The 20907-nt window shown below is 43.4% G+C and overlaps 1 protein-coding gene across 1 annotated transcript; it reads left to right on the forward strand.

Moving 5' to 3' along the window:
- The first annotated feature begins 48 nt into the window (after positions 1-48).
- polr1a (RNA polymerase I subunit A) lies at positions 49-20507 on the forward strand. Its single transcript, XM_080502290.1, has 37 exons — positions 49-182; positions 1261-1369; positions 1854-1949; positions 2024-2173; positions 2253-2363; positions 2455-2540; positions 3259-3347; positions 3488-3568; positions 4330-4429; positions 5091-5232; positions 5327-5515; positions 5598-5720; positions 6562-6789; positions 7060-7167; positions 7244-7390; positions 7564-7755; positions 8305-8454; positions 8530-8713; positions 8790-8872; positions 9745-9903; positions 9979-10077; positions 10173-10325; positions 10943-11025; positions 11122-11287; positions 11378-11501; positions 12081-12178; positions 12258-12457; positions 13023-13190; positions 13365-13500; positions 15653-15807; positions 15903-16035; positions 16551-16658; positions 16749-17015; positions 17393-17593; positions 18478-18595; positions 18686-18850; positions 20207-20507. Exons 1-37 carry the CDS (start codon positions 106-108, stop codon positions 20305-20307), a joined length of 5079 nt encoding a protein of 1692 aa, XP_080358416.1. The 5' UTR covers positions 49-105; the 3' UTR covers positions 20308-20507.
- Positions 20508-20907: the final 400 nt, after the last annotated feature.

Below are 20907 nucleotides of genomic sequence, written 5' to 3' on the forward strand. Positions count from 1 at the left end.
GTCCCACGTGTGACCCAGAAGAAGTTGCAGCTCGTGTGGTTAGCCTTCTGCGACATGAGTTAAACTCAGAAAGAAAAGTCATTAAAGGGTCATTAATTCTACAAGATGTTGTTCGGAAAAGAAGTACCATGGCGCCGTTTGGAGGGTATGTCGTTTGGGATGTACTCAGCCGAGGAGATCAGGTAAGGGAGGGCATACTTTAACTCTGGGCTACATGCTAAACATGAAAACAACATGTGGACTCTTAAGTTTATCCGCACATTTATTTTGAAGTTGTCGTCTAATTTTATCCTCATATTTACTGATAGTGCTGCAAACACGATAAAATCTCCGTTTTTGTGTCAATCAGGATTAATTACTTGCATATATTCTGCAGATGACTTTAATACTTCACAGTGCAGCCACATCATACACACTCCCATTAGGAACTTGAAGCATGCCTCCAAACACGATCTTTAAAAAGCATAGCTCTTTTTTGATCACGATAGTCACACATAATCTATTAATGTGACAATACACTGCACCTTTAACTTGCTCTTTTTATGCATTTTGGTGGTATGGTAGAAAGTTAACTTTGCCAAAGCTTCTCTATGCAATGCAAGGTTATACTTATGTACAACTTTATTCTTCATCCTGCATTAAAATTGAGTGGACTTTCTATTCTTCTTTTCTCTTTTTGTAATTTCCTTGTTGATCATCTGACAAGCTCGTTTCTCATTCAGTCATATGATGCAGACGCTCTGATACAAATCTTTTTTGTATAATGATCCTATATAATATCAAGGAGCCAATCAGATGAAGATAGATAAATCTATTTGATTGAATCTACAATTGTCTATTTCAGGTGTGACTGACAGAGGGGAACTCTTAGCTTAACACATGATAGTAAAGTCATGTCTAAGTCCTGAGTTAAGAGACTGATTTCATGTTTGTGTCAGACTTATGTCAGAAAATATTCAATACAATTAAGGTAATACACACAGGCCAAGTAAATCTTGTAAAAAGGAAATGGTGAAACGCGATGATCATTATATATAACTCTGGATTTAAGTGCAATGACTAATGTAGTAGATCAGACAATGATCTGATGAGATTTCTTATATATATATATATATATATATATAGAAACACATTATTAAGTGGGTTAACACACGTCTGAAAAAAGGAGTCATCTACTCCGTGAAGTCATGAAACTGCTTCAGAATGCCAGAAAATCCAGTGTAACTTCATTGTTTTTGTGATTTTTAATCTCTTCATCAGGAAGTTGAGTGTGAAGTTGATCAGTAACTCCAGGTTCCTCGACGCTGTGGGCAACGTGGCTCCAAACAGCCTCTATGATTTGGCCCTGGGGCCTGCAGACTCCAAAGAGGTACATTTTGATTACACACACACAGTCCTTGTTGTGTGTCTCTCCTGTGTGATACGATGCCAGAATTGTTGTGGCTGCACAACACCAGCTTGTTTAACCTAACCTCTGTGATCAAGCATGTTGTATTTACACAAAGTGTCTTGGTATGAACTTTTGATTGAGAAGATGGTAGTGAGGATGAATACTTTGCCCACTCTTATATTAAACACTTGCCTTGAGACTGACTTGTTTTAATCTGGATGATTGTTTCATGTCATGTCACTCTTCTGCAAGAATTTAACAAAAAATAAATAAAAAATCAATAATGTGGTGGACGTCTGTGAAGTTGCAATATCGTGTTTGAACGATACCAACATACCTACAGATCATGAATGCACAGTGGAAACGTGTAATTTAATGCCATTCAGTCTATTTTTTGTAATATTTGTGCAGCCACACCTCTTTGGTTTCTTGAATTTATGAACGTTTTATTGTTATCTACCAGGTGTGTTCGACCTGCTGTCAGGATTTCAACAACTGCCCGGGTCACCTGGGTCACATCGACCTCCCGCTGCCTGTATACAACCCACTCTTCTTTGATGTGAGCATTGACACACACACACACATCTACATATCTGTACAGTATGTTTGTAAAGATCTCCTCTCCTCCTTCAGAAACTCTACCTGCTGATCCGCGGCTCGTGCCTGGCCTGCCATGGGCTGACGTGCCCCCGAGCTGCCATCCACCTGCTGCAGAGCCAGCTGAAGTTGGTGGAGCATGGAGCCATGCAGGAGGTCTACCAGGCCGAGCAGGTTCTCAACCAGGTGGGTTGCAGGGGGAGAGATGGAGAGCATGGAAGAGATTGCACAGATTTCATGAACCTGCATGCATGTTTCTCTTTAGTACCTGGAATTGAACCCGAAAGCCACAGGAGATGAGCTGCAGCTGGCGCTGAAGGAGTTTACAGACACGGTTGTTGGTGTTGATGCAGAAGCGTCAAATGACATCAAACCTGTGAGGACACACCCACAAAGACGCACAGATACATTTTAATGTTTGAAGAAAAGAGCTTTAATTTGCGTGTGTGTGTCTGTGTTTGTTTCAGATCAAACATTTGGTTGAGAAGAAGGGCAGTTTGATAAATGACTTCTGGAAGATTGAGATGAAATCGAGGAAGTGTCCTCACTGCAGGTGAATTAAGAAAATCTGAAAGTTTATAAGACTTTAAATCGAGACGTGATGAAGAATACATTAAAATAAAAGGAAAGGTTGTCCATTAAGTAGTGATCAGTTTAAAACAAGTATAGTATGAGAAGAATAAGAAATAAAGAGCCTTTTACAGCAACATTTTTTACATTAACTTGAAGAAATGCAGCCAGAGGCTTTTTGAATTTAGTTTTTTTTTCGTGCGTTTTTTTTAATCAAAAAACTAAATAAAAAATGTAATTTCTAGCAATTAATGTTTATTATAGATGTTTCTATATTTTCTTTCAAATAAAAAAAACGTGTCTTAAAAAATTTACATTTTAATAATTAATAGTATACATTCCTCTTTATTAGACAAAGTATTTAGTTGTAAATTCAAACTTGTAATAACATTTATGTATATATTTTTCTTATGAATACACATTTTTTGTAAAAATTTACATTTTATACATATAAATATTTGTATTTGTTATGTGTGTGAAGACAGAATACTGTCAAATTGAAATTTTTTTTTTTTTTTTATAGCTATATACATATAACAGTGCATCAGCGATTGAAACAATATTTTTTGTGTCTTTCTCATTCTTGTAGTAAACTACATTTATCTATTTAAAGCTGAACTCACAGGTTCTGATCCCCAGAGGCTTGAATGTTTCTATTTATTTATTTCTTCCATAACATGCCGCGGTGTATGTGTGTGCAGTTGCAGCAAGTCCACGGTGCGACGTGAACACAACAGCAAGCTGATCATCACGATGCCATCGGGAGCTTCATTCACCGACAAAGCTGAAGGTGAGTACTGTAGAGCAGACCACCGACTGCATCAGAGGGGGTTTCCTTCCTGAGACGACATGTGAGGAGGAGATTTTTGCAGAAAACACGCCCACGAGATGAACTCCCTCCTCTGTCTTGTTGGGTTTTCGTCCTCGCAGGAGATCTGCTGGCTGGAAAGAGAGTGTACATGACTGCCAGCACGGCCAAAGAGCACATCAACAAAATGTGGGAGATGGAAGGTAGGACAAGAAAACATCACAACAAAAAAGCATTTACAGTAGAAATGGAGTTGTGTCGCACATCAAATTACACAGAAAAAGCTCAGCTGCAAGAACAAAATAAGCCTTTTTTTTTTTCCAATCGCCACATTTCCACTACGTCACGCTACACGCACAATCAAGGTATCAAATGTAGGCCGAGACTGTGGCGATTCCAGCAGTTCCACTCTATAACCATAACCCTGCAAACCAGCAGCTAAAGAACATAAAAGTAAAAGAAAAAAAGAAATCACATAAAGTGATTATTTTTGCTGTGTTGCGATGAAACATCGTATTTGAGAGCAATCAACAGTGGTTTTACTGATTGTTATGCCTTTTTTTTAGGCAAAACACCTTGTCATTCTAGAAATATATAAGCTGTTCACTTTGGGTGTGTAATATTGAAACAGAAACCTGAATAAGAGGCTGGGGCTTAAACTTAAATAACATTTAGTCAACTAGTGTTTACCAGCCCCTGCATATGCTTCGTCAATTAACAAAATGTTTAGATTTCTGAGTAAAGAAGATTACAACTGACATTAAATCACATTATAAAGCTCAAAGTGTATTTTCTTTAACCAGACATATCAATATGTTTCTTAACAGATGTTTATGCCATGTATTTCTACTAAAATTAGCCCAACATGTTATTTGTATTTGTTGAACTGAACCACAGCAATCATCAAACTTTTAATCTCCTGTATTTTAGGCTGAGTCCTAATTTGTTTGTCCAATGTTTCCAGGTTTCTTCCTGAAGAGTCTGTTCGCGGGTCTTGAGGGGGGAGATGGAGGTTTCCATCCTGACCTCTTCTTCCTGGAGCTGCTGGTGGTTCCTCCCTGCAGGTTAGTATATCTACATGCTTACACACTACTCCCAAATATATTCATATGAAGTGATGCTTTAGAATTTCAATTATATCATCTAGTATAGATTGAAGTTGTGTCTGTGCAGAAATGCATCATCCAACACTGCCATACAGTGACATCTAGTGGTCACAGATGGTATGCACCAGTATAAATTGATGTACAAGTCACATAACCAGCATAAAAGTGTGACTTGGCCCTGTTTACACCTCATTTTAAGGTGAAAACAAAAATGTTTTGTTGTGTTTCGGGGGTCCGTTGAAACAACAACGGTGTTCGGAGTCACACCATAATTGAAGTAAATAGTTCTTCTGAACATGCGCGAGTAGATGTTCAATAACAACGTCAGGAGTTCTGGCTCTCTTTATTTTCTTTCAAGTCAGGACTGTAAACATGGAGATACCAGCGGATCTCCTCACACAAGTGCTTCTCGAAGTAGGCATCCATTGTTGTTGTCCTTTGCTGTGATGCATGCACGGCGGGTGCGTTTAGCCCGTGTGGTCGCAAAAAAAACAAAACTTTTCCGAAACGACATCAAAGCATTTGCGTTTGAAACGTTGTCGTAAAAATGGGGACCTTATTGCTCATAGAATAAGGTATTGGTGCGATCATGTTGAGCACCACCACATCCTCTCCTCAGGTATCGTCCAATCAACCGGCTCGGGGATCAGCTGTTCACCAACGGCCAGACGGTCAACATGCAGGCGGCCATGAAGGACTGTGACGTGGTCAGGAAGCTGCTGGCTCTCATCGCGGGGGAGAAATTCACGGCGGAGACAGAGGTGAGGAGAGCGGGGCGACTTCAGCTGTCCCATTCACTTCCATAGAGGCAGTTTGATTCCAGCGGTGGATGCTGAGCGCTGTCCTCTCCTGCAGACTGCGGAGCCGACGGAGCAGACGGAGCAGACGGAGCCGACGGACCAAACCTTCCTGGCCGGGATCCCCGGTCAGACGTTAACGGACAAACTGTACAACATGTGGATTCGCCTGCAGAGCCACGTCAACATCGTGTTCGACAGCGAGATGGACAAACTGATGACGGAGAAATACCCCGGGATCAGACAAGTACGAGACCCAAAAATGGCAGTTGCAAAGAGCATTTCTCCTTCGTTATTTTTAAAGACGCTCCTGCCTTCCGTCCCGACAGATCCTGGAGAAGAAGGACGGGCTGTTCCGGAAACACATGATGGGGAAGCGAGTGGACTACGCCGCTCGATCCGTCATCTGCCCAGACATGTACATCGGAGTCAACGAGATAGGAATACCCATGGTACAGCTGAGACATTACTATAAGCAACAGCCGTTCTTTGAAGTATTTTTAGTATTTATCGTCGGGACGTTACGATTTGGAATGAAAGATCCAGGTTTTCTAGGGAAAGTGACGTATTTGCTGTTTAACCTGAGTTTTTAGCAGATGAATCTTTCCTGTTCCTCAAACTGATCACTTTAACTTCACAAAACTGTGTTGTCTATTCCAAACAGTAAGTTTAGGAGATAGGTTTACATGTGCAGAATATACGGTATGGATTTTTTTATTTTTGATTCTTTGTTTTTATTAAAATGTGTTTCTAAAGGGACACGAGGAAGTTACAGCACATGAATGTAAAAGCAGACAGTTATATCAACATCCATATTCAGAAGCAGCAGGGTTACTACAGTGACATCGGGTTTTAACAAATGAATTGATACATTAAAAACAAAAGAGTTAGAACAGTGTTTGAAATTGTGGGTGATGGGGATGAGGAGAAAGTTCACCAACAACTTCCTTATCCTGAAGAATATTCTATTGAGATATTGAGAAATGAATTTTGTGTTGAAACCTTCAGAATTGAAGCAGCATGTGTAATTTTTAATTATCCTCATAATATAAATCTATAAAGTTTTTGTGAAAATCTTGACGATCTCATCACAACAAAGAAAAGCTTGAAAGTTTCAATTCAAAAGTCGTTCTGGCACTATTTAATTCCTCAACATGAAATTGGACTGCATGAGCCTCTTGAACTAAAGTGTCTTCAGACCTCACCGGAATAAAATGGGATATATTCCTCTTTAAAGCGCCACAATGTGATGCGGACTAATTGGAATGTTCCCCATTCCTCCCTCGCGGGCAGGTGTTTGCCACCAAGCTGACCTACCCTCAGCCCGTCACGCCGTGGAACGTCAAGGAGCTCCGCCAGGCCGTCATCAACGGGCCCAACGTGCACCCGGGCGCCTCCATGGTGATCAGCGAGGATGGCCGGAGGATCATCCTGTCGGCGAAGGACGCGGCGCAGAGGGAGGCGGTTGCTAAGGAGCTGCTGACGCCCTCGCCGGGTCCACATAAGATGCCCATGAAGATAGTGAGTCAGATCATGTGAAGGGTTTTTGCCCATTAGAATAACATTTTCTATATATTGATATTAATCGGTGGAATAAAACTGATTTAAAGACTGATGGCACAGGTTTGATTGTTGAGCGCACGAAACCACTGAATATCTACAGCATATAAAGAATAAACGGATGCTTGTTTGTCTTCCTGTTGGTCTATTTCGTCATATTTGCATTGGAAAATGTCTCCACTTGAATTACTGCAGCCTGCCTGAATAAACCCTTTTTCTTGGCGCCTCCAGGTGAATCGCCACATCAAAAATGGAGACGTGATGCTACTGAACAGACAGCCGACCCTGCACAGGCCCTCCATACAGGCCCACTGTGCTCGCATCTTACCGGGGGAGAAGGTGCGCCCGCTCTTCCTTTCCACCGAGCTCTGCAGTATTCAGAGTAAAAACTGACTCAAACTGCTCCATGTCACAGGTGCTGAGGCTCCACTACGCCAACTGCAAGGCCTACAACGCAGACTTCGACGGGGACGAGATGAACGCGCACTTCCCTCAGAGCGAGCTGGCCCGAGCCGAGGCATACACGCTCGTCAGCACCGACAAGCAGTACCTCGTCCCCAAGGTCCCCCCCCCCCCTCTGACCCTCATACAGAAATGTGCATTTTTACCTTCTTTCAGCTTCATTTTATGGCCCTAAAAGTTACAAGCATTCACAAATTTGTAGATGTCGCAATAGCTGAAGCTCTTTAAATGCGGTCATTCACCAGCGTTGGCTCCTCTCTCCCTCACCTCCAGGATGGGAAGCCTCTGGCGGGTCTGATCCAGGACCACATGGTGTCGGGGACCAGGATGACCATCCGGGGCTGTTTCTTCTCCAGAGACCAGTACACAGAGCTGCTGTACCGAGGACTGACCGACCGGCCGGGCCGAGTGAAGTTGCTGCCTCCGGCCATCCTCAAGCCTCAGAAGCTTTGGACAGGAAAACAGGTGCAGGAAGCGTCTGGGCTCTTCTGTCATGACTAGTATTTGAAGTTCCAGAAAGAAAAGAAAAAAAAGAGACTCGCAGGATAGAGGATGAGCACACCGGTTTGTCAGTGGTTGTTCCTGGAACCTTCATTGCGAAGGAAGAGAACATGGACAGATTCCACTTTTCCTTTATTTCTAAGATGCAATAACAAATGCAATGACAAATCTACTGCTTAAATATCTTTAAAGTTGAATTTAGCATGTTTAAGCTTGAATTTCACATATTATACTTTCATTTCACATGTTCAATAGTTAAATTTAACCACAAATTGGTAATCCAATATCATTGCCATCTCATCTCAAGAAAAAGCAATTAAAATATGGATTCATGAGAATAAAAAGGAAGAAAAATTGTGATATTAATAAAATATATGAAATATAGTATTTCGATATTCTTTATTGATATTTACATTGTTGATTTTCACAGAGCTGCTATTTCAGGAGCCTCTGCTACTCTAATATAATTGACTCTGCTGTGTTTTGGTGTGTGTGTGTGCGTGTGTGTTGCAGTTGGTGTCGACCCTGCTGCTGAATGTAATCCCAGACAAAGCAGTTCCTCTCAACCTGGTCGGAAAATCCAAAATCCCGGGCAAAGCGTGGATCCAGGAGCCCCCCCGAGCCGCTCCAGGATACTCACCTGACAGCATGTGTGAATCTCAGGTGAGCGCACACACACACATGTCACACTACAGTAAAGGCGGAGGGCTGTTGTAACAGTCCCAGTCCCGTTCCCAGGTGGTGATCCGTCAGGGCGAGCTGCTGGTCGGCGTCCTGGACAAAGCCCACTACGGCTCCTCGGCCTACGGTCTGGTGCACTGCTGCTACGAGCTGTACGGAGGGGAGACCAGCGGGAAGCTGCTCAGCTGTCTGGCTCGACTCTTCACAGCCTACCTGCAGCTCTACAGAGGCTTCACTCTGGGTACTGAACACACACGCACGCACACGCACACGTTCGTCCCGCTCTGGCAGATCTGAACGACCCCGTCTTTTTCCAGGAGTGGAGGACATCCTGGTCAAACCAGGCGCCAACAAACGCAGGAAGAAAATCATCAGGGAGTCGCTGACGGTCGGCTCCAAGGTGAGTCGGAGCCGCTTCATACAGATCAGCAGCCTCGTCAAATTCAGTGCGTCCTCCTCCGTGGACGCCACTGGCCCAAATGGCTGCTACAGTGAAGGTGGAGTTCATGGACCCCGCGGTGCTTCATCGTGGCTGCCGGGGATCTACATGTACTGCATACAGAGGTCAAAATGAGTGTTGGTATTTATACTGTTTATGATCAAAACTTAATAATAACTTTGTATTTAAAGTGCAGCTCAAAGTACTTCACAGTCTAAAACGTACAGATTAAAAACAATGTTGAATAAAAATACTATATTTAAAGAGATAAAGCTTGATCAAAACAAGTGATTTTGTGCAACAGACAAAAATTATACACAGAAATATAACATCACACATACTACTGTTACAACTAATGATAATAATCACAAAGAAAAAAATCAAGTTCAACATAGGTAAATCATGTTCTTTATAGCTTACTTGTTCATTTTGTGTTTTTTGTGTTTAACTTTTGAGTTACTTTTTGGTTTTGATAATTTTGTCATTTTTTAAATAGATTTTGTGATCAATTAATAGTTCTTTGTGTTTATTGTGGTGTTATTTTGGATATATTGTATGGTATTTTATGATTCTTTTGGGGCTTTTGTGTTGTGGCTGATGCGATTCGTCTTGTTTGATCCCTCAGGTTAGAGGAGAGAAGATAATGTGCCAACAAGAGCGTAGAATCTGAAAAAAACAAAAACTCATTTCAACTTTGGCTTAATATGTATTAATTTCATATTCTTCAATAGTAAAGTCGTTTTGTAAATGACCAGTCGGGGTGCAGCACATTTGATTCTTATAATATTCAGCGCAGAAACAAATGACATGGATGAAATGAAATGTATCCTCAGGCCCTTCAGGCTGCGTTCAACCTGCCCTCCGACGTGGGTCAAGCTGAGGCCCGCGGCCGCTGGCAGGACGCTCACCTCAACCCAGACCAGAGAGACTTCACCCTGGCCGACCACAAGTTCAAAGAAGTGGCCAACCAGGTGAACAACGACATCAACAAGGTAAGAAACACTGCAGGTTCTCACTCCATTGCCGCTGAGCTGCAGTCCAGTGACTCTCCATTCGTGTCTCTGTAGGTTTGTATGCCAGTTGGTCTGCACACGTCTTTCCCAGACAACAACCTCCAGCTGATGGTCCAGTCCGGAGCCAAAGGGTCAACGGTCAACACCATGCAGGTACAGACGTCAAAGCCACATCCACCTTTACTTTCCCCCCTTTGCTCCACGGATTCCGAGTATCACCACTCTGGCTGACGTCCTGCTTGTTTCAGATCTCATGCCTGCTCGGCCAGATCGAGCTGGAGGGTCGCAGACCTCCTCTGATGCCTTCGGGGAAGTTCCTGCCGTGCTTCCAGCCATACGATCCGTCACCGGGAGCTGGGGGCTTTGTGTCCGGGAGGTTTCTGACGGGCATCAAACCACAGGTACACAGTGAGAGAGGAGAATAATTTTTATTGTCTTTGAAAAATATTTGACTTGTCATTGATCTCTTGAAATCACGTTAACGGGACCGATTGGTTGAGGCTCCATTTACACCACAGAGTCTTCAATAGAAAAATGTTGTTGCTTTTACAGGACGTTGGTATTCAGAGCCAGCGAAATTGCAACTTTTTAAAAGCAGTCTGACTCCGTGTCCATGGAAACGGGAAAATGTAACTTTTTAAAAACGGTCCGACTCTGCGTCCATGGAAACGCTGCTTATGAAAACAGTCTGACTCTGTCGTTGTGGAAATTGGGGGAAACGCAACTTTTTGAAAACTGTTGGACTCAGTTTCCATGGAAAGGAGGGAAAATGCTACTTTTCCTTAACCGCCAAACTCAGTTTCTGTGGGAAATGCAACATTTAGAAAACGGTCTGTTGCCGTGGAAACGGAGCAACACAATTTTTTTTGAATACCACTCAGCTGTAGATGAGGCAAACACATTATTCTGGCTGGAGTCAAATCTACAATCAAATCTCCAGATTTCTCAGATTACCTGAGAAGTGTTTGCAAACTGTTTCTCTTCAGGTAAAGTATTTGTTGTGTGATCTGTTCTTCAGGAATTTTTCTTTCACTGCATGGCCGGCAGAGAAGGTCTGGTGGACACAGCTGTGAAAACCTCCAGATCAGGATATCTGCAGAGGTAAAACATCAATTCAGAGAATCTTCACTCAAAATTGAGCTGAGGCAGATAAATAACGTGGTAGTAAAATATACTCCGTACCCCCTCCTGTGACAGGTGTGTCATCAAACATCTGGAGGGTCTGGTGGTGCAGTACGACCTGACTGTGAGGGACAGCGACGGCTCGGTGGTGCAGTTCCTGTACGGTGAGGACGGGCTGGACATCCCCAAGACTCAGTTCCTGCAGCCCAGACAGTTTCCCTTCATAGAAGACAACTACGAGGTCTGGAACATTCACGATGTACCTCAGTGCTACATAATCCTGTTTGCGTTCAGCGCAGGCCTTGAGCTGCTTTTTTTTCCCCCTCTACAGGTCATTAAGAGGTCTCAAGGCCTGGACCAGATCCTGGCTCGTCTGGACTCTCAGACCGCCAGCAAACACTTTGCAGCCGTGCAGCGCTGGAAGGCCAAGAGAGAGACGGCATGTCCACGCAAAGGTAGACAGCCTTGTTTGACTCGACTCCACAGCCAAATCGATAGCTTTCTAGTACTTTCAATAAAAGCTTCATTACTTTTTTTCCACATCTAGATGCTGTTTTTGAAACTTTATACACTATTTTTCACATTATTGATGTGGCATAATGCCGTCACTTCTTGTTTTCTCTGTCAGATTCTGGAGCTTGAATAAAAACCTCCTGTCTTATGGAAGGATGCATGTCTCCTCACATCATCATTGAGAAACTAAACCAAAAAAGTATTATTGCAAGCACATCTATAACAATTTGATTGGGAAAAGAGGGAGTCCAGATCATTGAAAAGCTCCAGGAAGAATGAGGACAAATTTTATCCAACCCTGGTTTGGTTAGAATCAATAAAATACTGGAAAAAAGCTTTAGAATTACAATGTTTTATTTATTTTTTTCATTTGTCTTACAATACTAAAATCATACAATTGCCAAAACATGTCAAATGTCATGCTGCATGGAAGAAACGGGGCTGAAGGGTGGTTTTTGAAGATGCGCAAGAGAATTTAGGAATTGTTTCATGTCCCAGCTCGTGTCCCTTTAACTTCTCAGGTGCTTTCCTGCTGTATTCCCAGAAGAAGTTGGCTAAATTAAAAGAGGCTTCAGACGCAGCAGAGACTCCCTCCAACAGACCCCCTGCCGTGCTGAAGGTAGGACTGTTTCTGAGTCCCGCTCTGCCCCTCCAGCCTCCTGCAGTGTTGCGTGACTCCGGCTCTGCTCGCTCCGCAGCTCGTGCAGCAGTGGCGCGATCTGGACGAGGACGGCAAGGCCAAGTACAACCGCAAGGCGTCCCGCTGCCCCGAGCCCTCGCTGGGCCTCTTCAGGCCCGACGTCTGCTTCGGCTCCGTGTCGGAGAACTTCCATGACATCACGGAGAAGTTCCTGCAGAGCAGGAGCGGTGCGGGCGAGGACGGCGTGGACACGGAAAGGTGGGCTCAACACACAAACATGGCCCTGTTAACTCCTGATTTTCGTCTTAAGAAAATTTCAAGTTTTGGAGAACGGTGTAATATTCATGTTGGACCACGAGTGGGTGCTGTTTTCATGTATTGAAGCCACCATTGTATGCACACAGAACAGTACCCTGCAAACATTTTCTTTCTTTCCTCATTATTTTGGAACGCTCAGTATCTATATGTAAGGTATAAAATGTGCCTCCACAGGATGATGCACTAAATATTGACTTTAGTAATGAATATTATGGATGTAGTAAATGTTCACTTTAATAGAGAAGCAAGGTTAAATTCTAGAGTGAAGATCGCACGTTGCATTCATTGTTATGAATGACTCCTTCTCACGCATGTTCAGAGCTATTTGCCCTGACATGCATAGCAGCAGTATTATCTGCATCTCACATTTCTCTAATTTTATCTCATTTCATCACAACATCCAGAATAAGTGTATGTGATTTGCACCCACGTTGTTTCTGCTTGGTGCATGTTCAGCTGTTATTGATGCGCTGCTGCCGCCCTCGTCTCTCCTCTGTGTCTCCAGCCTCCGCCAGCTGTTGCTCTACAAGTGGCAGCGCTCGCTGTGCGACCCCGGGGAGGCTGTGGGGCTGCTGGCCGCTCAGTCCATCGGGGAGCCCTCCACCCAGATGACCCTCAACACCTTCCACTTTGCCGGCAGGGGAGAGATGAACGTCACTCTGGGGATCCCTCGGTAAGGAATCCCCGCTCCTCATTGCCTCCCGTTCAAGCCCTTGTGTAAAACTCGACGTGTTTCTGTGGATTATGAGACATTTCGAGTTGTTTCCGCTTCATTTTGGAACTAATCACCACAGTTAAGATGATGCGTGACCTTTCTCCGCCTCACTCTGTTATGTGTTCATCGCAGACTGAGAGAGATCCTGATGGTGGCGAGCTCCAACATCAAAACCCCCATGATGAGCGTCCCCGTGTTGAGCAACAAGAAGGCCTTGAAGAAAGCAAAGACGCTTCGGAAGAAACTCACCAGGGTGTGCCTGGCTGAGGTCAGTACATTTGTATTCATCTTTGCTATTCTTTCTCTTTTGGCTACAAACGGCCTCTTTTCTTCCTTTGTGCCAAGGTCCACTTTTGCTAATTCATGCGAAAATATTTGCACTCACTTTTGGCTGCATGTTACAGTGTTTGAAGACCAACAGTCCAGTTTTCTCATGCCTGGGATCAATGAGCGAGATGACGAGGTTGTACTGCATTTTTAAATATAAAGATATATGCAGATGTTTCAAGCGGGTGAGAAGAAATAAGGATGTGAAAGCATTGAGGCTTTTTCAAATCACTAATTATGCAAAGACGAGGGAACAGAAGTGGTCGGCCTTCAGAAGAGTTGTCTTACACGGGCCTCCTCCATAACCTTTTTACGGTCCCGTGTGTAAATTGTATCTCTACCACCACTTTAGCGAAACCACAGTTGGTTTCTGACCGTGGCCACAAAAGTAACGTTTTGCACCAGATTCAGTCCCAGTCCAACAATTAAAAGGTAGAAGAAAGACTGATCCAGAGTGCACACAGCCACACGCTGAACGTTAATCGACAATCCCCTTCACCGTTCACTTTTAAAACTAATCTTAAGGCCCGTTTTTAATCCCTGGCTTTTAGCCATGTTTGCGCCCGCTTTTATCGGTGCCAATTTTATTGTTTTTTTTACTGTCTTGTATCGCTTTATGGTTTACTCTTTTATGGTCATGAGTAGGGATGCTCGATATTGGCTTTTCTACCGATATCCGATATTCCGATATTGTCCAACTCTTAATTTCCGATACCGATATCACCGATACCGATATCACCGATACCGATGTATGCTGGCTTTTTACATCAAAACTGTTAGGTAACAACAACATAAAATATCTCCTACTGTGGAATTAACACATTATGCCTAATTTTATTGTGATGCCCCACTGGATGCATATGTGAATCAAACATGGCTTTCCAAATGTACACACTGAGAAAAATAAGAGAACAACAACTTAAATTATGGAAAAAAGTGCCATATTTATTTAGTGTTAGAGAGAAACCTCAACAACAAACTCAACAACACCACAGACAATATAAAAAAAAATGAAGAGGCATATCTTCAGTCCATTAGTTGTAAACAGTCAATGAATGAATAACTGGCCATAACTTGTCAAATAATAGACTCAAACTGGGCTCAATCACTTTTAAGAGTAACAAAATAGTGCAAATATAAACAAGAAAGGCACAGAAATGCTCACAAAATTAAAACAGCCCTCCTATAAAGTGCAACAAAAACAAAGACTGAAGTTGACTCGTCCATATAACTGGTCTATTTCTTTTTCACATGTCCTCGTGTGTAAGAGGTAGATTGTTCTGTATGAATACAAGCGTCTCAGCATTGTCGCAATGTCTGTGATTTCTCTTCTCATCAATGATGTGGGCAACAGTGCTGAACAGTCGTTCACTGTCAACACTGGTGCAGGGTGCAGTCAGGTACTGGTACCAGTGCTGAACACTGGTTCACTGTCAACACTGGTGCAGGGTGCAGTCAGGTACTGGTACCAGTGCTGAACACTGGTTCACTGTCAACACTGGTGCAGGGTGCAGTCAGGTACTTGCGTGCAACACGAGCACCAGCAGGGAAGAGGGCCTGGTTGAGCCTCCAGTCCTCCACGGACATTTCATTCACCGGGCTTCTCCTTCTTAGCCACGAGTCTAGCATGTTGTCTTTGTTTTTGTTAAACGTCATCAAGCAGGCGCCCGTAAACGTCCAATGCTGCGTTCAAGGAGACTCGGAAATTCCAATATCGGTTGTAAAAATCCGATACCGATATTTCCAAATATTACATTTTTAAGTCAATATCGGCCGATAATATCGGCCCTCCGATATTATCGGACATCCCTAGTCATGAGTTGTTTTAAAGTGTTCTACTGACAAAGCCGACTTGACTTGATAAGCAGCCTCGTCAAATTCAGTGCGTCCTCCTCCGTGGACGCCACTGGCCCAAACGGCTGCGACAGTGAAGTTTTAGTTCATGGACCCCGCGGTGCTTCAACGTGGCTGCTGGGGATAAATATGTCCTGCACACAGTGGTGGAGGTTTACAGCTGAAGAGCTGCTACGAGTGTCCCGCATTAAGTTTTTGAACTCTAGGGTGTGTGTGCGTCTGCGTGTGTGTGAGAGCAGGTGCTGCAGAAGGTGGACGTGGTCGAGAGCCTGCGCTTGGACAAATTCCAAAAGCTGCGAACTTTCAAGGTCACCTTCCACTTCCTTCCTCCCCACCGCTACAGTGAAGACAAGCTGCTGACCCCCGCTAAGATCCTCCGCTACATGGAGACCAGGTGTGTCTGCGTGTCCGTGTGTGTTTCCATGCGTCAGAAACAGTGGCACTCGCACTTCCTAACCCCAACCCCCCCCCCGCCCCAAACTCCCCCAGATTTTTCCATCTCCTCCTTGCAGCTATCAAGAAGCGTTCAGCCAAGCTGGCCTCCATCGCCGTGGAAACCAGGAAGGCCACGCCCCGGGACAAGGACGACAACGGCAACGATGGAGCAGCCGACTTAGCGGGGGTGCGGTTTCACTTCTGTGGCGTCCCAGCAGTCTTTTAGGCCCCGTTTACGCGACGATTTCCAGTGAAAAGAGAAAACTTTTGTTGCGTTTTGGGTGTCCGTTTCCACGACAACTGTGCTCGGAGCTACTGAATATACTGCAAGTCCGTCTGGGTGACAACTGAAAAAAATGCACCTTTTCTAAAATGCTGCTAATTCGCATGTGCACCACGTCTGTAATAAATAGTTTCGTCATAGGCATAATGGAAAATAATGTTTCCCTCCAGTGTCGTGAGTCCATTGTCTGCTGGGACTTTTTAGGTTTATAGTTGACAGTCACCATGATAACTATCCAACTTAGTCGTCTGTCCTTACAAAGGTGTGGTGATGTTTATAGCCTATTGTTCTCTGCATGCATGTGTGTCTGGTTTCATTACAAACCGTTTTCATTTGAAACATTGTCGCGTGAACGGGACCCTTGGTGTTTTGTGGTTGGGTTGTAAGATTGTAAATATCCCCTGTGACGCTCTCTGCAGCTCGATGACGGCGACCTGGAGGAGGAGAGGGAGGTCGTCGACGATCAGGCCAACGAGGGAGACGCCGACGCGACGGACGCCAAGCGAAAAGACAAGCAGGAGGAAGAGGTATGAACTCCAAGTCAGCGCCCCAACACTCGTCTGGTTCCAGCCTGCTCTATACGACACCGTCTAAAATCCTCACCATTCCTTCTTGAGGTGGACTATGACAGTGGGGACGAGGGCGAAGGTGACGACGAAGACGAGGAGGATCAGAGGGAGGACGAGGTGGAGGGAGAGGAGATTTACTCGGAGGAGGTGGTGGAGGCAGTGGGAGTGGGAGTGACCCCGGAGAAGAGCACCAAAGGGTCCAAAAAAGAGAAGCGAGGAGACTCCTGGATCCAGACCAGAGTCAACGTTGTGGTGCAGTCCAACCAGGCCATCGAGAAATACAGCTTTGACCATGAGCATGAGCTCTGGTGTGAGGTGAGCTTTTATTTTGTTAAAGTCGTATAGTTTTATTTGCAAACAATAGAACTTTCTCAGTCCCTGTCCACACGAGCTGAAACAATCCTTTTTCTCCCCGTCGTGCCTTAACAAGTTTCCCGTCCACGCGGCATCGTTGCAGGAAATTCGTGTCCACGTGTCAAGAAAACGACTCCAGACGATTTTGTACACATACACATTGTGGAGGAGCACATGTAGACCTCCCATCAGAAATACTTTTTTTTCCCCACCATGTCTTTTGGTTTCACGCTTGTCTGGATGACAGGACACAACTGCAGGATGTTCGTGAGCATTCTAAAGTCGCGTTCCAGAAGGTTTTCACTGTTTCAGAGTCTCTGCGCTTCCTCTCCTCGCAGGTGGACCTGGTGCTGCCGGTCAGCAAAGTGCACTTCGACCTAACCTCGGTGCTGTCCTCGCTGGCCCAGAACGCCGTCATCATGGAGACCAGAGGCCTGACCCGCTGCCTGCTGAGCGAAACCACCACGAAGACCGGGGAGAAGGAGACGCTCCTCAACACGGAGGGCATCAACATGCAGGAGATCTTCATGTACAGTGACGTACGTATTCAAGGTTTCACACCACTCTGCAAATGTTTGTTCATAGTTGACAAATGGCTCACATCCAGAACAAAGAAAGCCATTGATTAGTCAAATATTGGTCCTCTCATCGCTCAAAATGTCTCTGGCCTCCACTGACGTCACCATTACAAACATTTCATGTAACCGCTGATAATTGATTTGAAGGGAAACCTGTTTAATGATGTTGTCATTGCTGATTGTCGTTTAACCACAAAACGGATTTTGATCAAATTCCTCATACTAACTGATAATGTGCAAATCGATGGTGTAGATCATGTTCTGAATCCAAGACCTCGAAAGAAAAAAAATCATGGTCTTTTAATATGGTGAAGAAATTATGAATGATTTCTTTAATCAAATTGAATAGCCTGATTGGCCATGAGGCAGAGGAAATTACATTTTGCGGGAAAGTTGAATCATGTTCTTTATACTAAATCCATGAGAAAGTGTTCAACCATCTTGTGATTCAGATATAAAAGTGAACAACGAGGGGGAAACAGCTGGTAGAATTAAATTGTCCTGCCAAATGGAGCTATAAACTCTCCCAAGTGTTCTTGTTTTTCCTTATTTTCTTCTCGGACTTCACCAGATTAGTCATCACACTTTCAAATATGATCGGGTCTTTTCAGGTTATTGCTTTTTGGTTACAGCGCCAGAACTTCAGAACAAATCCAAGCTGATGAATACGCCTCCTTGGTCTCTTTTAGTTAGAGGGGCTTCATCTTGGTATGAGTCAATCTGTGACATTATTGCTTTGGAGCAACAGAAAGCATTAAACTTATGGCAAAGCTTCAATTCTAATAAACATCTCTGAGTGTAGCGTAACAACATTACAGTGTTGTTTTTGTTTTCTTCCCCTGCAGATCTTGGACGTCAATAGACTGTACTCCAACGAGGTTCATGCCATGGCGAACACCTACGGGATCGAAGTGGCTTTTAAAGTCATCGAGAAGGAGATCAAAGACGTCTTTGCCGTCTACGGTACTTGGACACAAACGCACACACAAATGCACACTCGCGCACACTGTCGGAATCCTTCACAGCATCAATTCTGTCTCTGCGTGTCTCCAGGCATCGAGGTGGATCCCAGGCATCTGTCTCTGGTGGCAGACTACATGTGTTTCGAAGGTGTGTACAAGCCCTTGAACCGCCACGCCATGAGGTCCAACTCCTCCCCGCTGCAGCAGATGACCTTCGAGACCAGCTACAAGTTTCTCAAAGATGCCACCATGATGGGTGAGGAAATACGGATGGTTGTAATACGCTTATTGGAGAAAAGCTCCACAGCTTGAAAGAACTCTCAGCCAAGAAGATTACAGGGAGCATTCAACAGTGTCTGTAATCATTAAATCTCCATACGGGCACCAGTCAGGCGAATGATGGAGGGAAAAGAATGGAAATGCAGAAAAACAATGACAGTCAATAATGTAATTTTTTTTGCCTTTCGTACGGAATAAAGCCATTAAGGTAATAACTTGTCGATTAGTGTGATAAGATGTTATATGATTGGATCAAAAGAAGCTAATGTAATAATACATAAATACTCTTTTTTTTTTTTTGTGCAGTTGCCTTGTCAAAAATAACAGTGGATCAAATAGTCGTCATATTCCTACATCGAGGATGCATATGATGCAGCACTATTTGGTTTCATTATTAGCCTGTTATTACATTATTGGCTTTATTATATTTAGAATGGCCAAAATTACTCATTATTACTTCATTACTCGTTATTGGTTGTTACACAGAAAGAGACTACAATCACAAAGCCATGAACACAATGGAGACATACAGGAGGGTCAACAAGCTTATATATATATATATATATTTAGTTAGTTATTTTAGATCTTTGTGTTTAAGGTACCATGAAGTCAATTGGAAACAATAAATATCGCATAAGAAAAAAAAAATACAAACATCTTTTCCCCTTCCTGATCCCAAGATTACACAAGTAGTATTATGACTTCAAAGAGTGTATTTTTGCATGTGCACAAATAACACAAGTATCAGTACATTTCACTCATGTATCGATGTATAAAGAGTGCTGGGAGGCAGTTTCATAGGCTTTTGGCAGACACACACTCACCAAATCTTTACTGACAACATGGCTTTGAGGCCAATATTAGTTTGCATGGCCGCATCACTGATATCTCAGCTCGGGTGTTTTATGGAAGACCTTTTAATAATTAAGTGGTAGAAATAGGCTTCCGTGGTTATGCAGTACTCATACAAGGTGCCATAAGGAAATCAGTTAATAGAGTGGAGAAATTAACGGTACTTTCTGCATGGTGGATGAAACGCATTGCAGCATTTAATCAGAAATGTTCACCACAACCACTGTTTGACATGAATGTTCATTTGATCGTCGTATTTTGAAGTTCACCCTTTGCGTATGCCAAGTCACCTTGGTTTAAATAGCACTTACCTTAAAGTGCAAACAATAAAAAGCAGGCAGTAAAATTGAGGCAGTATCTCAAACTGGATTACAAATCAAATAATAAAAGTGGGTCTTAAGATCAAAAAGTGAAAGTTGTAAAGGTAAACTCTGAATGGGGCTTCTCTGATGTGCTCATGGCCGTTTCTTTCGTTTTTCAGGGTCACATGACCAGTTGATGTCTCCGTCTGCCTGCCTTGTCGTGGGGAAAGTGGTTCGAGGGGGGACTGGGCTGTTTGAACTGAAACAGCCCCTGCAGTAACAGACTACTCAGTCACCAGTCACACTGGATTCATATGAAATCATGTGATAAAGTGACTCCAGTCTTGTGACAAGCTTTGACTCACTGATAAGAATATAAATAAATGCCACTTTTATTTAGAGCTCTTTTCAGTTTCATTGGGCATGAGTCATATACGTGAGCAGTTTCTGTATCATAATTTAAAAGGATGCATGTTTGTTTCTTAAAAAAAAAAAAAAAATCAACAAATGTCTTTACAAATTAAATTGTTTGTATTTAATAATAAAATATAAAATGTGTAAAAACTATTTAGCTTTATTCGATGTAATTTTATTTCTGTAGTACTAAATACAAGTCATCTTAATGCACAATCACGGAGGTATGTGGAGAGGTGTGTGTTGGGGGGGAATTGCTACCAAATCAGAGATATTGGAAACTCCCCTTTTAACAGGAAGAAACCTGCGGAACATCGGAGCAGTTGTAGGTGGAGACTTTCTCTACCGTCTAAAAATACATTTTATTGAAGTGAATCTCGCTTTTTTTTTTTTTTGGTAAACCTTTAAGATGTTTCTTGACCGGACGTTATAATATTGTGAAACCGGATGTGGCGAGTGGTTTCTC

This window comes from Blennius ocellaris (genome assembly GCF_963422515.1).
Source record: "Blennius ocellaris genome assembly, chromosome: 9".
Taxonomy (NCBI): Eukaryota; Metazoa; Chordata; class Actinopteri; order Blenniiformes; family Blenniidae; genus Blennius; species Blennius ocellaris.

Coding starts and splice junctions, on each gene's coding strand:
- polr1a (XM_080502290.1), top strand. CDS start 106: ATGTTGTTCGGAAAAGAAGTACCATGGCGCCGTTTGGAGGGTATGTCG. Junction 3,348..3,487: donor ATTCACCGACAAAGCTGAAG/GTGAGTACTGTA, acceptor TCGTCCTCGCAG/GAGATCTGCTGGCTGGAAAG. Junction 10,078..10,172: donor CAACGGTCAACACCATGCAG/GTACAGACGTCA, acceptor TGCTTGTTTCAG/ATCTCATGCCTGCTCGGCCA.